The sequence below is a fragment of the Capricornis sumatraensis genome, chromosome 8, assembly GCF_032405125.1.
Source record: "Capricornis sumatraensis isolate serow.1 chromosome 8, serow.2, whole genome shotgun sequence".
Classification (NCBI taxonomy): domain Eukaryota; kingdom Metazoa; phylum Chordata; class Mammalia; order Artiodactyla; family Bovidae; genus Capricornis; species Capricornis sumatraensis.
This window is the reverse complement of record NC_091076.1, coordinates 95,153,867-95,178,761: the sequence shown is the minus strand read 5'-3', so window position 1 is coordinate 95,178,761 and position 24,895 is coordinate 95,153,867. Positions and strand designations below refer to the sequence as shown.

Below are 24,895 nucleotides of genomic sequence, written 5' to 3'. Positions count from 1 at the left end.
AAAGCTTTTTCCTAACCCTTGGCTCTAGAAGAAATTTTTAGTGTGCAGCTCTATTCTAGTTTAGTAAGGGACTCTTGGGGTTGCTTCAGGTAACATTTGCTGAAAGCTAAAAAATGCATGACCTTCCATTTCAGCTCAGAAAAAGCAGTTCTGCAAGGAGCTTGAGTGTGTCGTTTAATGATGATTCACCCAGCTTCACTCAGTTTCAGAAGCAGAGTATCCGCAGAGCAGGAGCTTCCCTGATGGCTCAGTGGCAAAGAATCTGCCTGCCAATGAAGGAAGCACGGGTTCTATCCCTGAGTCAGGAAGATCCCCTGGAGGAGGGCATGGCTACCCACTCCAGTATTCTTGCCTGGAGAATTCCATGGACAGAGAACCTGGCAGACTATAGTCCATGGGGTGTGACATGACTTAGGAACTAAACAACAACAATCCACAGAGCAGAGCTGGAAACCAGTTGTATCTCCTGAGCTCTGATCAGTAGGTCTGGAGCCTTCCCCAGACTCCACCGAGTAGAGCTCTGTGATCGACTAGCTATGTCTGTTGTGAACATCAGGTTGAGGTGGGACATCATATTTTAACTGGGGGGGAAAGTCTTCAAACAGTGCTTTCTGAATGTCACCCCTCTGACTGGGTTTTTGATGAAAGTTTCAGAGTAGACGCTTCTGAGTTGTCTTTTCTGGCAAAGACCAGAAGGCAGATGGTGTTCTTGGAAGCGCCTCAAGCTGACAGGAAGGCTGACAGTCTGGAATGGAAATCCTGGAGTCCCCCGCTTCCCACTGGCTGGCAGTCATCTTTCCTCCACTCAGGGGTGGAAAGAAAGTGAAAGTGAAAGTCATTCAGTTGTGTCTGACTCTTTGTGAGTCCATGGGTATACAGTCCATGGAATTCTCTAGGCCAGAATACTGGAGTGGGTAGCCTTTCCCTTCTCCAGGGGATCTTCCCAACCCAGGGATCAAACCCAAGTCTCTCTTATTGCAGGTGGATTCTTTACCAGCTGAGCCACAAGGGAAGCCCAAGAATACTGGAGTGGGTAGCCTAACCCTTCTCCAGGGGATCTTCCCAATCCAGGAACTGAACCGGGGCCTCCTGCATTGCAGACAGATTCTTTACCAACTGAGCTATCAGGGAAGCCTGCCACCTGTAGGCAACTTCGGATTTTTCTCAAGCATGCATGCGTGCTAAGTCACTTCAGTTGTGTCCAACTCTTTTTGACTCTATGGACTGTAGCCTATCAGGCTTCTCTGTCCATGGGATTCTTCAGGCAAGAATACTGGGCTGGGTTCCTGTGCCTTCCTCCATGGGATCTTCCCCACCCAGATATAGAACTCTTTCATCTCACCTGCATTAACAGGCAGGTTCTTTACCACTAGTACCTCCTGGGAAGCCCTTTTTCAGGAGACCGCCCTAAATACTGTATCATCGAGGATGGCTGGTCTTCCTAGTTGTCCTAGTGGCCCCTGACAATAGCTGGCTTGACAATAGCTGCCTGTGCATTCAACAGAATGGATGTCTTGTACATATATTGATACGTAACTAGACAGATTTGCCTTCCATATGAAACTCGAATGTGAACTGATTACCGCTTTTGAGACAGCTGCCGAAAAGAATGGCAATTGTTTTAGAAGCATTGTTAGGCCATTCGTTCTCTGGAATAACAGATAGGGCCCCTGTCCATTTAGATTAGAATGAGGTTGTGCTCTCTGCCCACTGAAGGGTCTCTGGTCTTTGCAGAGAGGAGGATGGAGTAGAACATTCAGGTTTGTTTTGTTTTGCCTTTGAAAGCATTTTAAATTTCATTCAAGTCCAAGTTAAATAATTAGACAGCCAAAGCACTGCACTGCGTCTGGAAGCTATAACCTGTCTGAGACAGCTTTATCTGTTTATTTATTTATTCAGCTGTGTCGAGTCATAGTTACAGCACACAGGTTCTTCGTTGTGTCATATGGATCTTTCATTGCGGAGCATGGACTCTCTACTTGGGGTGCATGGGCTTAGTTGCTCTGCTGCATGGGGGATCTTCGTACCCAGACCAGGGATCCAACCAGCGTCTGCTACATTGCAAGGCAGATTCTTAACTGGACCACCAGGGAAGACCCTCAGACAGTTTTTGCTGACTCTTATTCTCTCACAGGACCCAAAGGCAGGGCTGGTATGAGCTGCAGCAACCAACCATTCCCATCCACCTTGAAGGCTTGGTTCTCAGAGCCAGAGGCCGAGGAGAGATCCATCCAAGTTAGCCTTGTTCTTTGTAGGCTTCGTTACAGAAACAGCAGTCAACTGATAAAGAACCCAGGTGGTTAATATCTGCTTGCAACACAATAGTATAGAGTAGTGGCTTCAGGGCCTCCCACACGGAATTCCTTTCATTGATTTTTTGCTGGCTGTTGCTCTGGGTAGGCCTCCCATGGGGAGGCAGGATGGGGTAAGAGAAGGCACACCAGATGGCTAAGCCATGCAGTTCTGCTGCACTCAGATCCTCGCTCCATTAGTCACTAGCTGTGTGTCCACAAGGAAGTTGCTTAAACTCACTGAGCCTCAGTTTGCCCATCTGTAACACAGAGATGCTGTTACCTACTTCTTTAAGGAGGTGGAATACCTTGGCTTGGGGAGAGGACCTGGCTCTATTAGTCTTTGGGTTCCTGGAGACAGGAATAGATCACCTCTACCCCTGTATCCCCCTTGGGGCTTAGCCCTGGGGCAGACCCAGGAAACCAGAGATGACTGAGTGACTTGTGTCCCACCAGCTTCGGAGCCGAGATGGCTCAGAATACCTGATCCAGCACGACTCGGAGGCCATCATCAGCACCTGGCACAGTGCCATCATCCAGGGCATCCAGGAGATGGTAGGCAGAGCTGGGGGCTGCCAGGGCTGGTGGGGAGGGGGTGGCCAGCCATTATGCAGGGCAGCTGTATCCACTGTGGGTGGGGCCCTCCACTTGGGTACTGGGAGCTCCATGACACTGGTGGGTAAGTAGTCCTCTCTGCAGACACAGATGGGCTGCTGAAGAAACAGCCTTTCTTAAGTAAGTGAATCCAGCCCCTGGGGTTGGCCCTACAGGATGCCTGTCCAGGTATCCTAGAGTAGTGACCCATTCCACACTGAGACAGGAGAAAAGTAAATACTCTGGTAAACAACCTCAGGCTGGAGAGAAAGGCTGAAACCAGAAGACATCATTTAAAAGGACTGAATTGATGGGTCTACTATTTTTTTAAGTTCAATATATCAATTGCATAAGTAGAGATGGGGCAGGCCCACTCTGACAGCTCTTCACCTGGAAACAGCCTGGGGCTTTTTGATCCTTATTCCCTATTAAGGAAATAGGCAACACTGGATGCCCTGCTTGGCTATATTAATAATGGTAGGAATCCAGATCCAGAAAGGTGATGCTGGTGAAGTGGTTGGCAGTGCTCTGGTCCCAGCGAAATTTAACTGGGAGCTACGTATTGCGAAATGCTGACCTAGTGGAGTGTGTACAGAAGAGCTAAGGAAAATGCTGGTGAAGGGGACCAGGAACCAGGAAGTGGTAGGGGTAGTCAGGATGAGAAAACGTAGGGGAGAACAGGATGCCTGACTCCAACACCTGGAGGGGTCCATGCAGCTAACGGGGGGGGGGGGGGGGGGGGTGTGCATGGGTTCCCTGATGGAAGAAAAGCTGAGTTGACCTGGATAAGGGAACAGAGAATTCTCTGCCTGGGGGTCTTCAGTCCAGGCCTGCTGGGAGGGCATTTCAGTCCCTCACCCGATCCCAGAAGGATCCCCCCGCCCCGCCCCCGCCAGTTGGCCCCAAGCTCTGCCTCTCTGAGACTGTGTGATTCTAGTCCGCAGACCTGCCTCCCGAGGAGGAAAGTGAGAACAGCGGCGTGAACTTTGGGTCCAGTGAGCGCCTAGGAAGCTGGCGGGAGGACGAGCCACGGCCTGGTGCAGGTGTGCTTGGGTGGGGGTGAGGCGGGTGGAGGCGGATGGCAGACACTCTTAAGGGGAGCGGTGACCACCGGGCTGGGGCCTCCGGGCCGACCAACTGTGGTGCCAACGACTGACCCAGCCCTCGCGTTCCCATTGGCGTTGGGCAGCACCGCCCACCCCCGGGCCCGGAGGTCTGGAGGGTGACATCAGCAAGGTCCGGCAGAAGCTCCTCAAGTTCCTGCTGAGGCGGCCCACGCTGCAGTCGCTGCGGGAGAAGGGCTACATCAAAGGTACCCGAGGGACCCGGAGAGCGGGGCGCCAGTGGCCCAGGGGCCAGGCGGCGCTGACGAGCCTCTCCCCCAGACCAGGTGTTCGGCTGTCCGCTGGCCGAGCTGTGTGAGCGCGAGAAGAGCTCAGTGCCGCGCTTCGTGCAGCAGAGCATCCGCGCCGTCGAGGCCCGGGGTATGTAACCGCACCGGCCGGGCATTCCCGAGCCTGAAGGCCTCCTTCCAGAACCCCAGACGGAGACCTCCAGGGAGGGGGTGGGGCGCAGGGTCGAGGGGGAAAGAACGAGAGCTTCCGAGCAGGAATCAGAGCAAGGGCTTTAGCGCCAGGCCACTGAACCCGGGGTCAGCGCCTCCCTCCGCTCCAGGGCTGGACATCGACGGTCTGTACCGCATCAGTGGGAACCTGGCCACCATCCAGAAGCTGCGCTATAAGGTGGACCACGGTGAGGCCCGCCCCCTGGCCCTGCCCCAGGCCTGCAGGCGCTTGAAGGAACGAGCTGACCTCTTCTTCCTTCCCCCCCTACCCCCTCGACCCCCCGCCGCAGATGAACGTCTGGATCTGGAAGACGGGCACTGGGAGGACGTTCATGTTATCACCGGCGCCCTGAAGCTCTTCTTTCGAGAGCTGCCCGAGCCCCTCTTCCCCTTCTCACACTTCCGCCAGTTCCTCGCGGCAATCAGTGAGCGCCTGGGGGAGGTGGGGCGGATAGGGTACGGTGGGCCTGGTCTGCCTCACGCACGCTCCTGCGGCGACCAGGCCTCCCCGCCAAATACCGAAGTCAGCCCCGTCTGTTTCCCCCCTCTCCTCCCTCTGACCCGACCCTTGCTCAGAGCTACAGGATCCGGCCAAGCGTTTCCGCTGTGTGCGGGACCTGGTGCGCTCGCTGCCCGTCCCTAATCACGACACGCTGCGGGTGCTCTTCCAGCACCTGTGCCGGTGAGCGCGGGGAGCTGCGCGGGAATGGGGAGGCGGCCCGAGGGGACCCCACCCCTCTCCCCCCAGCTCTGGGGATTGATTCCAACCTTCCAACCCCGCTGCAGGGTGATCGAGCACGGAGAACGGAACCGCATGTCAGTGCAGAACGTGGCCATAGTCTTCGGGCCCACGCTGCTGCGGCCCGAGACGGAGGAAGCCAGCATGCCCATGACCATGGTGTTCCAGAATCAGGTGGTGGAGCTCATCCTGCAACAGTGCTCGGACATCTTCCCGCCGCACTGACTGCGAGCCCCCAGCCCCACCCCAGCTGCTGGGCCTGGGAGTGGAGGCGGCGACAGTGGTCCTGCATGGGCAGCTGGAGGCCGCAAGGCTAGACTGTTAATCTCTGGCTGAGACCTCCGCCTCCCTCCAGACCGTAGGCGGCTGCGAGTTCTGCAACCCCTCGGTTCTGAGGGCATGGTGACCCCTGGTGGGCAGTTCTTAAACTGTGGGGGTTCCCCACCCCCACCCCCACACCCCACCCCCGGAGTTGGCCTGTTCGGTTAATTGGGGTCTGTTCTTTACCACAGCGCCACCTACTGGGCACGTGCGAGGATGCAGGGTGGGGGGCGAGTTTTCTGGGACAGCTGCTGATGCCCGGTGGGGATGTGGCCGAGGGAGTTTCGTCAGGCCTGCACCTGGTGGAGGCCTTCACGGCAACCCTGCGGGTCCCCGGCCCTGTGCGTGGCATCATGAAGCAGCAAGTGACAGCTTCCCTGCTGCGGAAACAGGACTGATCCAGTGGGCGGCTGAACTTGCTTTTCCCCAGGCCTCTGGGCTGAAGCTCCTGCCAGGCCCAGCCACTGGCTGGCTGTGCACCATTTTCAAGCACTTTCCCAGTTGGAGTTCTGGGTCTCTGCACTCCCTTGATCCACTTTGTGCTCTGTGCAAGGGTTCTTCCTGGTCACTAAATGTGTACTCTGCACCTGCCACTTGACACCCACCATTTCTACTCACAATCCCATTTGACAGATGAGGAAACTGAGGCTTACAGAGGCCAAGCGACTTGTTCTGGGTCTGGTGGGTGATTGGACTCCCCAGCTCGGCCTTCTGTCACACCAGAGCACAGCCTCCTGTGAAGGTGCCATCAGTCCTTCCAGCTCCCCAGCTCCCCACAACAGCATGGCCTTTCGGATAAAGCAGTGAAACGAAGCCGGTGGGTTCTGTCTGAGGAGGCCCCTGAGGGCAGAGAGGGAGTCTGCGCAGCTGTTCGTCTCTGGGGGGAGGAATAATAGCACTGGCAGGAGTTATCCTAGCCCCTCTCAGTGCCCTTGCTGTCACGTGTACCTCCCTGGTGCCCACCTTGCTGTGAAGAACTGGGAAAGAGACCTGCAGGGTAGGGGGAAGGCAGGCATGACCTCAGGAAAGGAAGTGTGAACCCGACCCCGGCGTCATCGGGCCCCCCTTCCCTTCTTCGACACAAACCACCTCAGTTTATGGATCTCGGCCTCCTTCCCCCACCCACCCGTTCATGCGTTCAAACAACAGAAGCTATATTTATTGACATTTGTACCACGCCAAGCATCTTACTTGGATTATCTCACTCGTTTCTCACAGCCAGTATTTATTATCTACTTTTCTGTGCCCGGCACTGTGCTCTGGGGCAGGGATACCACACACTGCCTCCCTGGTGGAGCTTCTGGCCTGGTGGATGGGACTGACCCAAGCCCAGCCCTGATGCCAGCAGGCCTGGGGCAAGAGGACAAATGAAGGCTTCATTCCCTACGTCAACATGTTGTAAAGTTATAAATCAAGCTGAACCGATAAAATGTGTTCTATTCTCCTACTTTGTTGTTTAATTTTTTTAAAAATATTCTCCTACTTTGTTATTGTTATTATTTCATTATTTATTTTAGCCATTGTGGATCTTCATTGCTGTGCTCGGGCTTTCTGTAGCTGCGGAGAGTGGGGCCTACTCTCTAGTTGCGATGCACAGGCTTCTCATTGCAGTGTCTGCTCTTGCGGCCAAGCACAGGCTCTACAGCATGCCGACTCAGTAGCTGTGGGCCCTGGGCTTAGTTGCCCTATGGCATCTTCCCAGATCAGGGATCGAACCCATGTCCCTGCATTGGCAGGTGGTTTCTTAACCACTGGACCGCCAGGGATGTTGTAATTCTCCCACTCTGATAAATATGCTTTTACAATGACCTGGAAAGCCAGGTTCTAACGTTAACTTCTTTGGCTCTGCTCTCAACCCAGCCCCACCCCTAATCTTCCCACCTTTAGGCCATCCTGGCCCAAGGAGAGGGACACACGTGGGCATTCCAACCACGAGTGCAAATTGCTGTCCCTGGTCGCCCCACACAGTCCACCCTCTGAGGGAAGGGACATGGGGTCCCACATATCAGGAGCATGGTCTAAAGGGATGGGCCTGGGCTCTAAGGGGACCCCACAGAGTCCTCATTCTGGGGGGAGAGGCACAGAGAATGTCCAGAGTTGTTGTTCAGTTGCCAAGTCGTGTCCAACTCTGCAACCCCATGGACTGCAGCATGCCAGTCTTTGCTGTCCCACACCATCTCCCAGAATTTGCCCAAGTTCATGTCCACTGAATCTGTGATGCCATCCCACCATCTCATCTTTTCTTACCCCTTTCTCCTCCTACCCTCTGTCTTTCCCAGCATCAGTATCTTTTCCAGCGAGTTGGCTATTTGCATCAGGTAACCAAAGTATTGGAATGTCAGCTTCAGCATTAATCCTTCCAATGGGTATTCAGGGTTGACTTCCTTTAAGATTGACTGGTTGATCTTGGTGTCCAAGGGACTCTCAGGAGTCTTTTCCAGTACCACAGTAGAACCTTCTAAAGTGAGACTCATGGCAGGGCAGGGACCCCCTCTCACAGCTCTAAGGGCAGAACTAGATGGATATTAAACAGCCAACTACTTGGCTAACCATGTGTGTATGGTAGCTGGGAAAAGTGCAGGGTGCTCTGAAGGTGTGTCACTGGGGTGTGACTGTCCCCCAGGGGCCCAAGATGCCTTTGCGGAAGTCACATTTGAGCCAAGCACTAGAGAACGAAGAGGAGTCAACAGGGTGAGGAAGTAAGGGAAGGGGTGTCTAGTCAGAGGAAACGGCATGAGCAAAAGCTCTGAAGCAGGGAGGCTTGTGGAGAGAACAAAATCTGAGCGAAGACCATGGTGACCGAAGCCCGCAAAGCCAGTGGGCATGGGTGGGAGGTGAGGCTGGAGAGGCCGGCAGAGGGGAGAGTGCTCAGGGCCTTGGGACCACGATGAAGGGGGGCCTGTGGCAGGACAGTGGCAGGAGGATCCTGGGGCAGGAAGGTCTTGGGAAATGTCAGCTCCCCACCCCAGCCCACCCCAGGTTTTTGACCCTGCCAAGAGTTTGGTGGGTGTTCAGTAATATAGTCACAGACACGGAAGTCCCGAAATCATCACATTCTATCACCAGGCGGAGCTTCAGAAAGGACCTACTGTGGGGACTTCCCTGGTGGTCCAGTGGTTAAGACTTCAAGCTCCCAACGCAGGAGGCCTGGGTTCTATCCTTAGTCAGGGAACTAAGTCCTGAGTACTGCAACTAAAAGATCCTGCAGGCTGCAACTAAGACTCGGTGCCAAATAAATTAATATTTTTAAAAAGAAAGAGAAAGCAGGAAAGAAATTACCTACTACCAATGAGCAAGCTCCTGGAGAGATGTCATAACTCACCTGAGGTCACAGGGCAGGTTGGTGGCAGAGCTTATTGTATGTGGTCTGAGCATCTACTGTGAGCCCACTAGAAGTCTAAAGAAGTGAAGTCGCTCAGTCATGTCCAACTCTTTGGGACCCCATGGACTGTAGCCTACCAGGCTCCTCCATCCATGGGATTTTCCAGGCAAGAATGGTTTGCCATCTCTTTCTCCAGGGGAATCTCCCGACCCAGGGATCGAACCCGGGTCTCCCACATTGTAGGCAGATGCTTTACCGTCTGAGCCACAAGGGAAGCCCTTCCTCAGTCATAAACCCTCCACTGCAAGCTAGAAGGTGTATAGTGAATACATTTGAGATGAGTTGGATTTTGTCTGAAGACACAAAGATACATAGAAATAGTATCTGCTGTCTTGAAGTGCCATCGGGTTGGGGGGCAGACAAAAATAATTGGGGGTATCACAGCTGATAAGGGCTGTCACAGGGGGCCCCCTCCCCGTCTCTCTCTCCCTCTCAGCAGAAGCCCCAGGTCCTCTGATGCTGCCCTAGAAACAGCCTCTGGTGCCTGTCTGGATGCTAAGTTCGGAGGTCACGCCCAGCCCTCATGTGAGTGGACTTCTGAACTGCCTGTCATCCTAGAGACACAGCATCCTTCGCTCATTGGCCCAGCCTGTAGATGTCCCTGGCCCACTGCTCTCTCCCTCCACCCTCCCTGACGACCCTCATCCGATCCACTCCGGGGACTCAGTCACCAAGCCAGCACGTGCGTCACCCAGATCTCTGTCAGCAGCCCATACGGCTCCTTTCGGAGTTCCAAGTGCAAATGTCCACCCACATGGGTGGCTGCCAGGCACCCCAAGTGCAGCCTGCCTGCAACAAAACTGAAACCAGCCCCTCCCTCCTTTTCAGGGCACAGCACCTCCAAGCATCCGAGGCACCTCTCCCACCACAACCAGTCAGCCACCAAGTCCCTATCTTCCTCCTAAGTGTTTCCCAGCTCAGCCTCTCCCACCTCCACTCAGCCTCTCATCTGGATGGGCTCCTTCCCTCCCTGTTCCATCCTCCCCTTAGCAGCCATTTGACCAAGACCCCTGAGGCCCTTCCCAGCCACACCCCCCATTTCTGCACACCTCTGTGCCCATGGGTGTGGCTCCCAGCCCACTCCAGAATGTTCCTTGCCTCCCTGCCTTTGGGCCCACAGTCTCCCGTCTTCCTCCCCTTCCCCTGGCCTCCTCTTCCCCCTCCCAGCCTCAGCTCACACTTGCCCCCAGATCTCAGATCTCTTCTCGTAGCAAACAGGCCTTTCTCTCTCATCACACTTGCCTCCCTGTGATGTAACTGCGCCTCCATGTCCTTGTTGTCACCACTAGGCTACGGGCTACATGTCTTCAAGATGCATCCATGTAGCTCATGGCTACGTGGGCTACATCATTCACTCTTAAGGCCAAATAACATTCCACTGTACAGATTTTGGTTTTGTTCAGTTGCTAGGTCATGTCCAACTCTTTGAGACCCTATGGACTGCAGCACTCCAGGCTTCCCTGTCCTTCACCATCTCCTGGAGTTTGCTCAAACTCACATCCATTGAATCGATGATGCTATCCAACCAGCTCATCCTCTGTTGTCCTTCCCACCATCAGGGTCTTTTCCAATGAATTGGCTTTACACATCAAGTGGCCAAAGTGTTGGAGTTTCAGCAACAGTCCTTCCAATGAATATTCAGGGTTGATTTCCTTTAGGATTGACTGGTTTGATCTCTTTGCAGTCCAAGGGACTCTCAAGAGTCTTCTCCAACACCACAGTTCAAAAGCTCAGCCTTCTTTATGGTCCAACTCTCACATCTGTACATGACTACTGAAAAAACCATATATGTGACATTTTTTTTCATCCATTCACTAATTGATGAACATTTGGATTGTTTCAAAGCTAGTGGAGGTGATAGAATTCCAGTTGAGCTATTTCAAATCCTGAAAGATGATGCTGTGAAAGTGCTGCACTCAATATGCCAGTAAATTTGGAAAACTCAGCAGTGGCCACAGGACTGGAAAAGGTCAGTTTTCATTCCAATCCCAAAGAAAGACCATGCCAAAGAATGCTCAAACTACCGCACAATTGCACTCATCTCACATGCTAGTAAAGTAATGCTCAAAATTCTCCAAGCCAGGCTTCAGCAATACGTGAACCATGAACTTCCTGATGTTCAAGCTGGTTTTAGAAAAGGCAGAGGAACCAGAGATCCAATTGCCAACATCCGCTGGATCATGGAAAAAGCAAGAGAGTTCCAGAAAAACATCTATTTCTGCTTTATTGACTATGCCAAAGCCTTTGACTGTGAGGATCACAATCAACTGTGGAAAATTCTGAAAGAGATGGGCATACCAGACCACCTGACCTGCCTCTTGAGAAACCTGTATGCAGGTGAGGAAGCAACAGTTAGAACTGGACATGGAACAACAGACTGGTTCCAAACAGGAAAAGGAGTACGTCAAGTCTGTATATTGTCACCCTGCTTATTTAACTTATATGCAGAGTACATCATGAGAAATGCTGGACTGGAAGAAACACAAACTGGAATCAAGATTGCCGGGAGAAATATCAATAACCTCAGATATGCAGATGACATCACCCTTATGACAGAAAGTGAAGAGGAACTAAAAAGCCTCTTGATGAAAGTGAAAGAGGAGAGTGAAAAAGTTGGCTTAAAGTTCAACATTCAGAAAACGAAGATCATGGCATCTGGTCCCATCACTTCATGGGAAATAGATGGGGAAACAGTGGAAACAGTGTCAGGCTTTATTTTGGGGGGCTCCAAAATCACTGCAGATGGTGACTGTAGCCATGAAATTAAAAGACGCTTACTCCTTGGAAGAAAAGTTATGACCAACCTAGATAGCATATTGAAAAGCAGGGACATTACTTTGCAACAAAGGTCTGTCTAGCCAAGGCTATGGTTTTTCCTGTGGTCATGTATGGATGTGAGAGTTGGACTGTGAAGAAAGCTGAGCGCCAGAGAATTGATGCTTTTGAACTGTGGTGTTGGAGAAGACTCTTGCGAGTCCCTTGGACTGCAAGGAGATCCAACCAGTCCATTCTGAAGGAGATCAGCCCTGGGATTTCTTTGGAAGGAATGATGCTAAAGCTGAAACTCCAGTACTTTGGCCACCTCATGAGAAGAGTTGACTCATTGGAAAAGACTCTGATGCTGGGAGGGATTGGGCGCAGGAGGAGAAGGGGACTACTGAGGATGAGATGGCTGGGTGGCATCACGGACTCGATGGATGTGAGTCTGAATGAACTCCGGGAGTTGGTGATGGACAGGGAGGCCTGGTGTGCTGCGATTCATGGGGTCACAAAGAGTTGGACACGATTGAGCGACTGAGCGACTGAACTGATGAATAATACTGCTGTGAACATTCAGGCATGAGCTTCTAATGTGGAAATACTGTCTTAGTCAGCTTGGGCTTCTATAACAAAATAACATAGACTGGGTAGCTTCAACAACAGAAATCATTTGTCTCAGTTCTAGAGACTGGAATTCTGAGATCAGGATGCCAGCACAGTGGGGTTGTGGTGAGGGCTCTCTTTCTGGCTTGCAGATGGCTGCCTTCTTGCTGTGTCCTTATACAGCAGAGAGGGAGAGGGAGGCAGGGAGAGAGAAAGTTCATCTCTTCCTCTTCACTTTTTTTTGAGTCAAAAAATTTAAAAATCAAAAGTAAAAAATATTCATTCATTTATCAAATATTTTGAGGGGTAAACTTAACAATAGTCCAGCACTGACTACCATTGGCCAGTTTCATCTACAAGGTAAAGTGAACACAAAGTCTTGAGAATTCATTCTGGTTCTCTTCTGCTGCACTGTAAAATGGTAACCAGCCAACTCACTATAATGCCTCACTCAATATCCTTAAAAACTTACATTGCATTATTTAAAAACATAATTTATTTCCGCTTCAGTTTTATGCATTTATCTATAACAAGAATCAACCAATTAATTATAGTACCTGTGATTCAATTTAAAAGTTATAATCAAGCTTTTTGTGGCATAGTTCTATAGTGAAGAAAATTGATGCATTTTAGGGCCAAATTTGGCTTCCCAGATAGCTCAGTTGGTAAAAGAATCCGCCTGCAGTGCAGGAGACCCTGGTTCGATTCCTAAGTTAGGAAGCTCCACTGGAGAAGAGATAGGCTACCTACTCCAGTATTCTTGGGCTTCTCTGGTGGCTCAGATGGTAAAAAATCCACGTGCAATGTGGGAGACCTGGATTCAATCCATAGGTTGGGAAGATCCCCTGGAGGAGGGCATGGCAACCCACTCCACTGTTCTTTGCCTGGAGACCCCCCATGGATGGAGGAGCCTGGTGGGCTACAGTTCATAGGGTCACAGAGAGTGGGACACAGCTGAGCACAGCACAGGGCCAAATTTATCAGTTTGTTTATTTTAAAAATGATTCTGGTAATGGCTTTCTTTTTTAAATTATTTTATATTGGATTCTAGTTGATTTACGATGTTGGGTTAGTTTCAAGTGTGCTCATCTCTTCCTCTTCTTATAAATACCCTAATCCCACCCTGAGGCCCCACCCTCATGATCTCATCTAACCTAATTACCTCTCAAAGGCCCCGCCTCCAAACGCCGTCACATTGGGTGTTAAAACTTCAACACATGACTTAGGGAGGGACACAGTCAGTTCATAGGAATATGTCTCACTCTCTTCCATATATACTTAGGAGTGGAATTGCTAGTTCATACAGTAACTATGTTTAGCTTTTTGAGGAACTGTCAAACTACAGTTTTGGTCAAACTCTGTTTTTCTCCACTGATTGCATCATTGTACATTCCCAACCTGCAACGTGGGAGGTTTCTGTTCTCTATTGCCTGCTGTGACATCTGTTTGAGGCCTTCATTCTCCCCAGCCCCCTGCCCCCACTCTCTCTCTCTCTCTCAACAGGCAACCTCGCTATGCCACAGAAAATATGGGAACCCTTGTACATCCCACCGTCAAGCTCGGAGCTCCCTCACCACAACCCCCCTCACCTCCTTGTCCCTGATACCTCAGAGCAGACCTCTCTCCAGGGTGCAGCTCATCTCTTGCCTTTGTTTCAGAAAGTATCCCGATCACCGGCCATTTCCTCTCTTCTGCTTTTAATTGCTGTCTCTGGTTGAGTTCTGCAGGATACGGAGAGAAGCCTGTAGGCAGTTAACTAGGGGGCGTTCAAGGATTGTGTGGGATGGACCAAGGGAAAAGAGCTGGGTCAAGGGAAAAGCTGAACTGTGATGGAGGCCCATCTCAGGCCTCAGCCAGCCCTGCAGGAAACTCTGAGGCTGGGACACGCTAAGTATGGCCGCACATTGTGGCAATGAGGCCAGGACTGTAAAAGGCCTTATCTACCAGTCATTGGATCAAGGCTTCTTTGGACAATTGGGGGAGGGGGAGCTGGTGGTGGGGTGCATGAATTTGAGCAAAGAGGCTCTCTATAGCCCAGGGCTCGTCCAGAAGAGAGGCTCAGATGAGAGCTCTCAGCTGCCAACCTTCCTGAAGCTGGAGCAATTAGTGCTTCAGTCCTGGAGGGGCACCTGGGTGGTACCCAGGGCGACCACCACAACATCCAGCTGGCTCCTTCCTCTCACCATTTGCAGCCCTTGCTCACTCTTCCAGGCTTCCCTGGGGGCTCAGAAGGTAAAGAATCTGCCTGCAAGACCAGAGACCTGGGTTCGATCCCTGGGTTGGGAAGATCCCCTGGAGAAGGGAATGGTAATCCACTCCAGTATTCTTGCCTGGAGAATCCCATGGACAGAGGAGCCTGGAGGGCTAGAGTCCTCGGGGTCACGAGGAGTCGGAGTGGTCTGAGTGCAGTTCTGTTCTCCCCTTCTTCAGTCATCTTTTTGCATTCTGCTTAGGCAACCCTTCCTCAGGCAGCTCCTCTGAATGCCCAGCTCAGTCAATTTTCTTGGTTATATACCACTGGAGACCCATGTGCCTCTCTTATCTCAGCTTGGCATTTTACAATCATATATCATGATTATTTATTGTTATCTATGCCCAGTAGCACTAGTGGTAAAGAACCCGCCTGCCAGTACAGGAGATAAAAAGAGAGGCAACTTCCATCCCTGGGTTGGAAAGATCCCCTGGACGGGGGCATGGCAACCCACTCCAGTACTCTTGCCTGGAGAATCCCCTGGACAGAGGAGCCTTTCAGGGCTACAGTCCATAGGGTCACAAAAGAGTTGGACGTGACTTAGAGACTTCACACATATCCCCTGCCATGATACTGTAAGCCCCAGGAGGGTGAGGACTCTGTTGTTGCTCACCCCAATATGCCTGGCACCTAGCATAGTGCCTGGCATGAGATAGGTATTCAGTAGATACTCATTAATGAACCAACACATGAAAAGGTAGAAAGTCAGAGCTCAAGACCCAGCTCTGCCTTTTCCCATCAAGGGACCCTGGCCAGGTTGTACAGCTCCATGTGCTCCTATGGATGGTTAGGACATTCACACTGACCTTGGAGAGTTCTTATGATTATAAAATGAGACAGGTGCAACACACATCGCCCAGAAACTGATGCAAACATCGTGAAGTCCTGCTAATCTTCCTCCCTCAGACCCAAGGAGAGTCCTGGGTCCTGGGGCAAGACAGTCTCTATGATGGGACCCGTGGAAGCGTCCTGGGGGAGCCCCCAGGGTGCAGCCACGGGGCAGGACAGCACACTGGGCTATGGCTTTTTTGTTTCCTGGTGGTCCAGAGCAGCCTTTTCTTTAAGACTGAGCCCCAGGAATGTATTCGCGATACCCAGGAGGATACCAGCATTCTGCAGAAACATTTTCATAGAGGCTTATTATTGTGTTATGCATGTAAGCAGCATCTGTCAACGGATAGTTCTACCACTCCCAGGCTGTATTCTTGTGAAATTTTATTAATATGTTTAAATAAAATGTCTTACTGAAATAGGACTAAATATTTAGCTGGTGAAATGTTTGCCTTTCAATGCTTAGTTAGCTTTCTAACATCATATAGAGGAACACAGCCATTGAAATGATTTAGAGTGATATAGAAAAGTGCTGAGGACTTGCCTGTGGTCCAGCGGTTAAGAATCTACCTGTGAATGCAGGGCACATGGTTTCAATCCCTGGTACTGGAAGATTTCATGTGCCAAGGAGCAACCAAGCCCATGTGCCGCAGCTACTAGCCTGCACTCTAGAGTCCATGTGCCGCAACTGCCGAGCCTGTGCCCTAACAGTCTGTGCTATGCAACAAGAGAAGCCCGCACACTGCAACCAGAAAGTGCCCCCCCGCTCGCTGCAACTAGAGAAAGCCCAAGAACAGCAACAAAGACCCAGCACAGCCAAAAATAAATACAAGTAAATCAATTAATTTTTTTAAAGTGCTCAGATATGATTTTCATACATGACTGTATCTACATATGAAGCTTGAGATGTCTCAAATTTTTTTAAGTTAAAAAAATTTGTTTCCCGATTACAAAATTAATGTCATCATTTAAAAAATTTGAGAGAAAAACTTAAAAAAAAAAAAAAGATTGAGCCCCCAGTGTTAAGAGAAGGGTACTTTGTCCACTTGAGGACCAGAGTATCAGAGATGAGAGAGTGCTGCCTCAGGCCAGTACAGGAGAGGACCCATTGGAATTAACAAGCAAGTCTCCCCAGGAAGAAAGCGAAAAGGAACTAAAGAGCTTCTTGATGAAGGCGAAAGAGGAGAGTGAAAAAGCTAGCTTAAAACTCAACATTCAAAAAATGAAGATCATAGCATCCGGCATCTTTAGGATTTAAAGGAAATCAACATTGAATATTCATTGGAAGGACTGATGCTAAAGCTGAAGCTTTAGCCATCTGATTCGAAGAGCTGACTCATTGGAATAGACCCTGATGCTGGGAAACACTGAGGGCAGGAGGAGAAGGAGGCAACAGAGGATGGGATGATTGGATGGACGTGAGTTTGAGCAAACACCAGGAGATAGTGAAGGACAGGGAAGACTGGTGTGCTGGAGTCCATGGAGTCACAAAGAGTTGAACATGACTAAGCAACTGAACAACAACAATCCCCCAGGTTGTGGGGCCCAGCCCCCTGTGCCCACCAAGAGGGACTATTTTTCTATTGCCAGCCTCAGAGGAGAGCTTGGTTTATTGAAGGAGGTAGCACTTTTCATTCAAAGGACTTCATCCTCTGTAGCCCACCAGTGACACAAGGTAGAGATAAACAGGTAGCTGATATGGCCAGCTGTGCTTTTTTTCCCCTTTGCATAAGCTATTTATTTTGAAAGAATTATTGACTCAAAAGAAGTCACATGAATAGTACAAAGAAGTTGCATGTACACATCACCCAGCTTCCCCCAGCGATGACAATTTACATAATTGTAGCTTGTTACAACGGAGAAGGCAATGGCACCCCACTCCAGTACTCTTGCCTGGAAAATCCCATGGACAGAGGAGCCTGGTAGGTTGCAGTCCATGGGGTCACTAGGAGTCGGACACGACTGAGCGGCTTCACTTTCACTTTTCACTTTCATGCATTGGAGAAGGCAATGACAACCCACTCCAGTGATCTTGCCTGGAGAATCCCAGGGACGGGGGAGCCTGGTGGGCTGCTGTCTATGGGGTTGCACAGAGTCGGACACGACTGAAGTGACTTAGCAGCAGCAGCAGCAGCTTGTTACAAAAGCCAGAGAAGTGATTGACATTAGACCCAACTAGACTACAGACCTCTCTCAGTTTCACCATTTTGGGCACTTTTTTTGTGTGTTTCTTTGTGTATAATTACATGGCATTTTGTTACATGTCTAGATTCATCTAACCACCGCCACAAACAAGATACAGAATTGTTCCATCACCTTAAAAGAAATGGCTTCTGCTGCCCTTTTACAGGCTTGTCCTCCTTCCCGTTCCTGGATGACTGGCAACCTGGCAATAATTGTGTCACTTCAAGAATGTTATATGATGAAATCATAAAGTATGTAACCTTTTGAGGTTGGCTTTTTGCCCTCAGCTTAATGTCCTTAAGAGCCATTTAAGTTGTTGCGTGGTTGGGTAGTTCACTACTCGTTATCAAGAAGCAACAGTTAGAAGTGGACATGGAACAACAGACTGGTTCCAAATTGGGAAAGGAGTACATCAAGGCTGTATATTGTCACTCTGCTTATTTAACTGATATGCAGAGTACATCATGAGAAATGCTGGACTAGATGAAGCACAAACTGGAATCCAGATTGTGGGGAGAAATATCAATAACCTCAGATATGCAGATGACACCACCTTTATGGGAGAAAACGAAGAACTCAAGAGCCTCTTAATGAAAGTGAAAGAGGAGAGTGGAAAAAGTTGCCTTAAAACTCAGCATTCTGAAAACTAAGATCATGGCATCTGGTCCCATCACTTCATGGCAAATAGATAGGGAAACAGTGGAAACAGTGACACTTTATTTTGGGGGGCTTCAAAATCACTGAAGATGGTGACTGCAGCCATGAAATTAAAAGATGCTTGTTCCTTGGAAGAAAAGTTATGACCAACCTAGACAACATATTAAAAAGCAGAGACATTACTTTGCCAACAAAGGTCCATTTAGTCAAAGCTATGGTTTTTCCAATAGTCATGTATGGATGTGAGAGTTGGACTATAAAGAAAGCTGAGCACCAAAAAATTGATGCTTTTGAACTGTGATGTTGGAGAAGACTCTTGAGAGTCCCTTGGACTGCAAGGAGATCCAACCATTCCATCCTAAAGGAAATCAGTCCTGAATATTCATTGGAAGGACTGATGCTGAAGCTGAAACTCCAATATTTGGCCACCTGATATGAAGACCTGACTGATTTGAAAAGAGTCTGATGCTGGGAAAGATTGAAGGCAGGAGAAGAAGGGGACGACAGAGGATGAGATGGTTGGATGGCATCACCGACTCAATGGACACGAGTTTGAGGAAGCTCTGGGAGTTGGTGATGAACAAGGAGGCCTGGAGTGCTGCAGTCCGACTGAACTGATTCCACAGTTATGCTTTTAAAGAGATTCTCTTTAATCTGTGAGTGGAGGAAGGGGGGAGGGAGATCAGTTAGGAAGCTGCCAGAGTCCAGGTGAACATCACAAGCCAGACCTGGGTCCCTGTGAGGTTCCACATTACTTCCTGCCACTGAAACTGGCCCTCAGTGTATTCTGGCCTCAGGGTTCAGGGTGGGCTGGGAGAGATAGGATTGTGATTGCTGAAGCTGAGATGGCAGTAGGGGGCGCCAGAGGTCTTTTCCGCAAAGGGTGAGTCCCAACCCTGAATACCCAGGAGGGTTTGCCCAGAGCTTTAGGCCTCTGTGGGCGTTGGCCAAGAGAACCTAGAGTCTTGTCCCCCTACAACCCCCAACCCCCAAGTTTCAGCGCAGCCCCAAATTGCAAGGCTGGAAGATGAGGCTGATGATGTGTAGAAAGGGAGGAGGCATGTGCGTATGTTAGTCGCCTTTCTGTCCATAGAATTCTCCAGCCAAGAATACTGGAGTGGGTAGCCATTCTCTTCTCTAGGGGATCTTCCCAACCCAGGGATCGAACCCAGGTCTCCTGCATTGCAGGCAGATTCTCTACTGTCTGAGCGCCCAGGGAAGCCCTGGGGGAGGAGGTAAGGTGAAACATGGACCAAGAGGAGATGCAGAGAGAGAGGGCTCTGACTCTTCATCAGCCCAGGGCTCTCGCTCAAGGGGTTGCTCGGAGCTCAGGCCACCAGGCTGGACCCTGACACCTTCCACCCCATTCATTCTTCTCCATCCCTGACAGGTGCCCTCAGTTCTCAGCCCACTCTTCCAAGAACGCTCCCAAGACGCTGGAGCGCCCCATACTCTATCCGGCGCTCACATGCCTCTCTGAAAGACGCCTTTTAGCACGAGCCCACTCCCTCTCCCAGGGCTCACCCAGGGTGCTCTAGGCTCTGTGGGGCTTGCAGAGTGGGCCCTGGCTTCACTGTGCAGCTCCTCCTAACCGCTGGGGCAGGGAGAGGTGGGAAGAGAAGGGCATCTCCAGGGGCTCTGGCTCCTGTGGGCTTGGTGGAACAGTGCCAAGTGGCAGGCACTCTCTTCCAAACCTGCAGCAGCTCCACCATCTTCTGAATTCAGCCCACTCTCCTGGCGTGATCTTAAGGCTGTCCCAGCCTTCTGGTCCTCTGGCTTGCTCCACCCTTCTGGTGCTTGTGGATGCCCGGCTGCCAGAACTCACCAAGCAGCTTTCCACCTCCTGCCCTTGCTCAAGCTGGTCCTTCTCTGTCAGTGCCCTTGCCTCCCCTCCTCCCATTCTCTTAGCTCTGTGCCCACTCCTCTAGGAAGCCCAGCACATAGTAGGTTCAAAAAGTGGGAGTTCCCAGCCTCTGCGCTCCCAGGACATACATGTGTGCATTCCATAATAGAAAATTTCTCTTGTAGCCTAATCACTGGTAGGTTACATGACTGCCTTCCCCAGAGACTTCACATTCATCTCTGGTTCCCCAGAGCCTGGTACTCAGAGGCGCCAAGTAAAGTCTGATCAAATAAATGAATGAATGCATCCGTTGAAAGATCTTTGAGCCCCTCTTCCTTTGATCCACTTCTGCCCTCCTCCCCTTCCGATTATTCCTCTGGTTTACTTAAAGGGTGCTCCTTCCCCTGCTGCCCCTAACGGTGGCATTCCACCCTCCTCTCTGGTTCGCTCTGCCCCTCTCCCTAGGCAAGCTCCCTCACACTGACAGCTTTAACTGCTGCGCTTACTCCATCAGGGCCCCAATTCACCCCATGGCCCTGAGCCCTGGGCATTCTTTGCTTGTTCTTATCTATCTTTCCCACCACCCGTCTTTCTCATGAATGTTAAGGTCCATCAGAGCAGAAATCTTATTCATTGGATTCACTGCTGCACCTCTGGCACCCATACGTGCTCAGTGAATATTTGTGAAATGAATGAATGAATAGAGAAATGGGAGACTCTCCCTGTGAGGTCCTGCAAACAGTTCAGATTCCACACACCAGATTGATTTCACCATCTCCTCCCTCACACAATTTGCTTCTCCAGTCTCTGCTGCCTCCCTCCTCCCAGTCCTCCAACTTAAAACCCCCCAGTCACCCTAGACATCTCCTTTTACTCTCTTAACACATCAACAGCCACTGCATTGTCCCGATTCTACCTCTTTCCAGTCCCCACATTCACTCCAGTCCCTGGCTCACCCCTGCTTTAGACCCTTGACACTTACCACCTGGACTTCTTCACCTCCTCCTAACTTGGGTCCCTCACTTCTAGTTCTGCTTTTTATTCACATTTTCATCTAAACGATTTTTCTAAAACATCAACTTCAATATGTCAACCCCTTATTTAAAAAAAAAAAAAAAAAACACTTCATTGGGACTTTCCGGGCGGTTCAGTGGTAAAGAATCCACCTGCCAGTGCAGGTGATATGGGTTCGGTCCCTGATCTGGGAAGATCCCACATGCTGCGGAGCGACTAAGTCCATGCACCACTACTGAGCCTGTGCCTTGAGTCAGCAAGCCGCAACCAAAGCCCAAGTGCCCTAGAGCTGGTTGCTCTGCAACAAGAGAAGCCACATCAATGAGAAGCCTGCACACCGCAACTAGAGAGTAGCCCCTGTTCACTGCAACTAGACAAAAGCCTGCACAACAATAAAGACCCAGCACAGCCCCAAAATAATTCATTTAATTAAAAATTTAAAAAATCCTCATTGCAGTTGTGCCCACCTCACACAGTGGGTGGTATAACTATAGGAAGCTCAGGACAAAGGGTAGACTGAGGTGATAATTAACATGGAGCTGCAAAATGAGAAAGTTGTTTCTTTTCTAATTCTTTCCAACCTTCTCTTTTTGGGGGCAGGGTGCACCATGCCACATGTAGGGTCGTCCCTAAACCGGGAACCAAACAAGAATACTGGAATGGGTTGCCATTTCTACCCCAAAGTATCATCCTGACTCAGTGATTAAACCCCCTGGAGGGATGGAACCCAAGTCTCTTGCATCTCCTGTGTTGCCAGGTGGATTCTTTACCACTGCCTCACCTAGGAAGCCACCAGCCTTCTGAAGATATCAAGGGGAAAGTTTCCACGTGCTGCTAGAATGTCATTAACACCTCTTTTTCACTTGCTAATCTTTTAACAGGATTCTAGCCATGCTGCCAGCTGTGTGATATTTAGCTAGAATATAGTAACATTGTCTTCTTTTTATCTTCTGTATTTTGCAATTACCTACTATCCATGAGATGTGATATTGATTTTTTATTCATAGTAATCATGGTCGATAAAATTAATTTATTTGGGAAAAGATATCATAAATCATATATCCATCAAAGGAATAACATCCAGAATTATATAAAGAACTCTTGTCAATAAGGAAAATGAAAAGAAGTGAAAAAGCAAATAGAAAAATGAGCAAAAGGCTGAAACTTTTCAAAGAAAGATGATATATAAAGGACCAATGAACAGATGAAAAATGCTCAACCACATTAGTCATCAGAGAAATGTGAATTAAAACTACAATTTGATATCCCTGTACACCCACCAGGACTAAAAAGAAAAAAAGGACTTTCAATATCAAATGTTGACAGGACTGTGGAGTAATTGGAGCTCTGACTCATTGGTAGTAAGGATGTAATTTTTAACAACTACTTTGGGAAACTGGCCATATTCACTGAACCTGGGCATTTCCATACTGCTCTCTGACCTAGGAATTCAACTCCTGGTATAAACCCAGCAGAAATGAGTATGTGTGGACACCAAGAATCATACATAAGAATACTCATGGCAGCTCTACTCATAATAGTCCCAAACTGAAAACAAGTTACATGTCAGCAGAGAATGGAGAAATACATCCTGTTATATTCGCATAATGGAATGCTGTATAAAAGTGAGAATGAATAAATTAAACTACACAAATGTTGAGCCAGACACATTAAAAAGAACAGTTTTTAAAGTTGCATTTATGAGACGTTCAAATGCAAATGAAACTAATCTGGGCTGTTACAACTCAGAGAGTGGTAACCTGAGGGTCTGTGTCTAGGAGGCAGTACTAGACACAATATATGGAAGTACTAGCCACAATATAGGTGGCTGAGAGCACACAATATTATTGACCCAGGCGAAAAATTGCTTTTTCTTACTTGAGTGAAAGTCAGTTGATTTGTGTACTTCTTCATATGTGTTGTATGTCAAGAAGAAATGACTTAAATTTGAGTTTTTAAAAGTGAAACATATAAAGACAAGTGTTTCAGGAGGGATGAATGAGGAGTTTGGAATTAACATACACACACTACTATATATAAACCAGATAACCAACAAGAACCTACTGAATAGGTTTGTGAATCACTTTGTGAATCACTTTGCTGTATACCTGAAACTCACACAACATCATATGTCACCTTTACTCCAATTTACAAACATAAAATTTTTTTTCTTTTTAATTTATTTTTTTATTGAAGGATAATAGCTTTACAGAATTTTGTTGTTTTCTGTCAAACCTCAACATGAATCCGCCATATGTATACATTTATCCCCTCCCTTTTGAACCTCCCTCCCACCTGCTTCCCCATCCCACTCCTTTAGGTTGATACAGAGCCCCTGTTTGAGTTTCCTGAGCCATACAGCAAATTCTAATTGGCTATCTATTTTACATATGATAATGTAAGTTTCCATGTTACTCTTTCCATATATCTCACCCTCTCCTCCCCTCTCCCCATGTCCATAAGTCTAAAGAAAAACTTTTTTAAAATAAAGAAAAGCATTTAGACAATGAACATCTGAAGATATGACAGGTCTCCTGAAGATGGAGCTCAAATGCCCCGTGTTCAGGGAATTCTGCCCTTGGTACTCAAGTCTGAATGGTTTTCCCTGGATTCTCAGGTCCTGTATCATGTAATGGGGGCATGTATCATGTCATGGGGCAGTTCAGTATGGTGGTTAGGAGCACAGATTTGGGAACCTGATGAGCCTGAATTTGAACCTGAGCTCTGCCACTGGTTGTATAGGACTTCAGACAAATTACCCAGCCTCTTTGGGCACCAGCTTATTCATCTATAAATCACCTTTGAGTTGGGCTTGATTAGTGAGACAGTGTGGTCCAGTGCTGGGCACACAGGATGGCCAGGATAAATGGAGCCACACCCAGAGCTGCCTAATGCTCACTCCACGGGACCTGCTGTTTCACACCTCTCTGCGTCCCTAAGTGTCTGTTCTTCTGGAACACCCTTCTACCTGGTGGTCATACAGCCCATCCTTCAGTGCCCATCTCAAGCACCTCCTCCTGTGTGATGCCACACCCTACAGGAGGCTTACAAAAAGATTAGGACTCAGAAGGCTCAGATGAGTTAGCGTTTTTAACAATAAAGTATTTTTAAATTAAGGTAAATTTAAATTGGGGCTTCCCAGGTGACTCAGTGGGTGAGGAATCCACTTGCAAGGCAGGAGACTCCAGGGTCGGGAAGATCCCCTGGAGGAGGATCACCTTGGTCACCTAACAGATTCCAGTATTCTCTCCTGGAGAATCCCGTGGACAGTGGAGCCTGGTGGGCTACAGTCCATGGGGTCGCAGAGAGCTGGATATGACTGAGCGCAAACTGAGGTATGTACATTGTTTTTTTAGACATAATTCTACTGCATACTTCATACTACAGTATAGTGTAAACATAATTTTTATAGGCACTGGGAAAGCAAAACTTTTGTGTGACCCCTTCTATTGAGATATTTGCTTTATTGTGCTGGTCTGGAGCTGAATCGAATATCTCCGGGGTACCTATGTGTGGTTTATTACTCCTTTCGTGGTGGGCACCTTAGAGGAGAAGACTCTGGGAAATACTTGCCGAATAAAAGAATAAAGAGCCTTTCAAACGATTCTAGTGTCTCTGCCGTTTCCTGGTGGGGTGGGGCGGAGGCTGGCTCCCTTTGCGTGCCCGTAAGAGCAACAGACTCACAGCCCCGTGTGAGGGACCTCATTCACCTCGGTCCAGCATGGGCACCACGAGATGTGTTGTGGGTGAGTGGTTATCACCATGACGTCAGCCTCAAAGGTTAGGGATGTCCCCAAGTCATCCCAGTTCCCTTTACCACCCTATATGGATAGGTCACTCATGAGAGTAACTCCAACTTCT

At 49.3% G+C, this 24,895-nt stretch overlaps 1 protein-coding gene across 7 annotated transcripts in view; it reads left to right on the top strand.

The window, feature by feature from the left end:
- Positions 1–6,907, top strand: part of ARHGAP27 (Rho GTPase activating protein 27) — a 36,662-nt gene extending 29,755 nt beyond the window's left edge. For 5 of the 7 annotated variants that reach the window (XM_068978484.1, XM_068978489.1, XM_068978488.1 and 2 more), the window contains 8 exons: positions 2,748–2,846; positions 3,823–3,928; positions 4,075–4,197; positions 4,271–4,369; positions 4,560–4,637; positions 4,740–4,874; positions 5,026–5,131; positions 5,236–6,907. In XM_068978484.1, coding sequence (XP_068834585.1) covers positions 2,748–2,846; positions 3,823–3,928; positions 4,075–4,197; positions 4,271–4,369; positions 4,560–4,637; positions 4,740–4,874; positions 5,026–5,131; positions 5,236–5,413 — 924 coding nt within the window. In that variant the 3' untranslated portion in view covers positions 5,414–6,907. The remainder of the gene's footprint in view (positions 1–2,747; positions 2,847–3,822; positions 3,929–4,074; positions 4,198–4,270; positions 4,370–4,559; positions 4,638–4,739; positions 4,875–5,025; positions 5,132–5,235) is intronic. The other 2 variants (XM_068978490.1, XM_068978487.1) reach the window with 1 other exon arrangement.
- Positions 6,908–24,895: the final 17,988 nt, after the last annotated feature.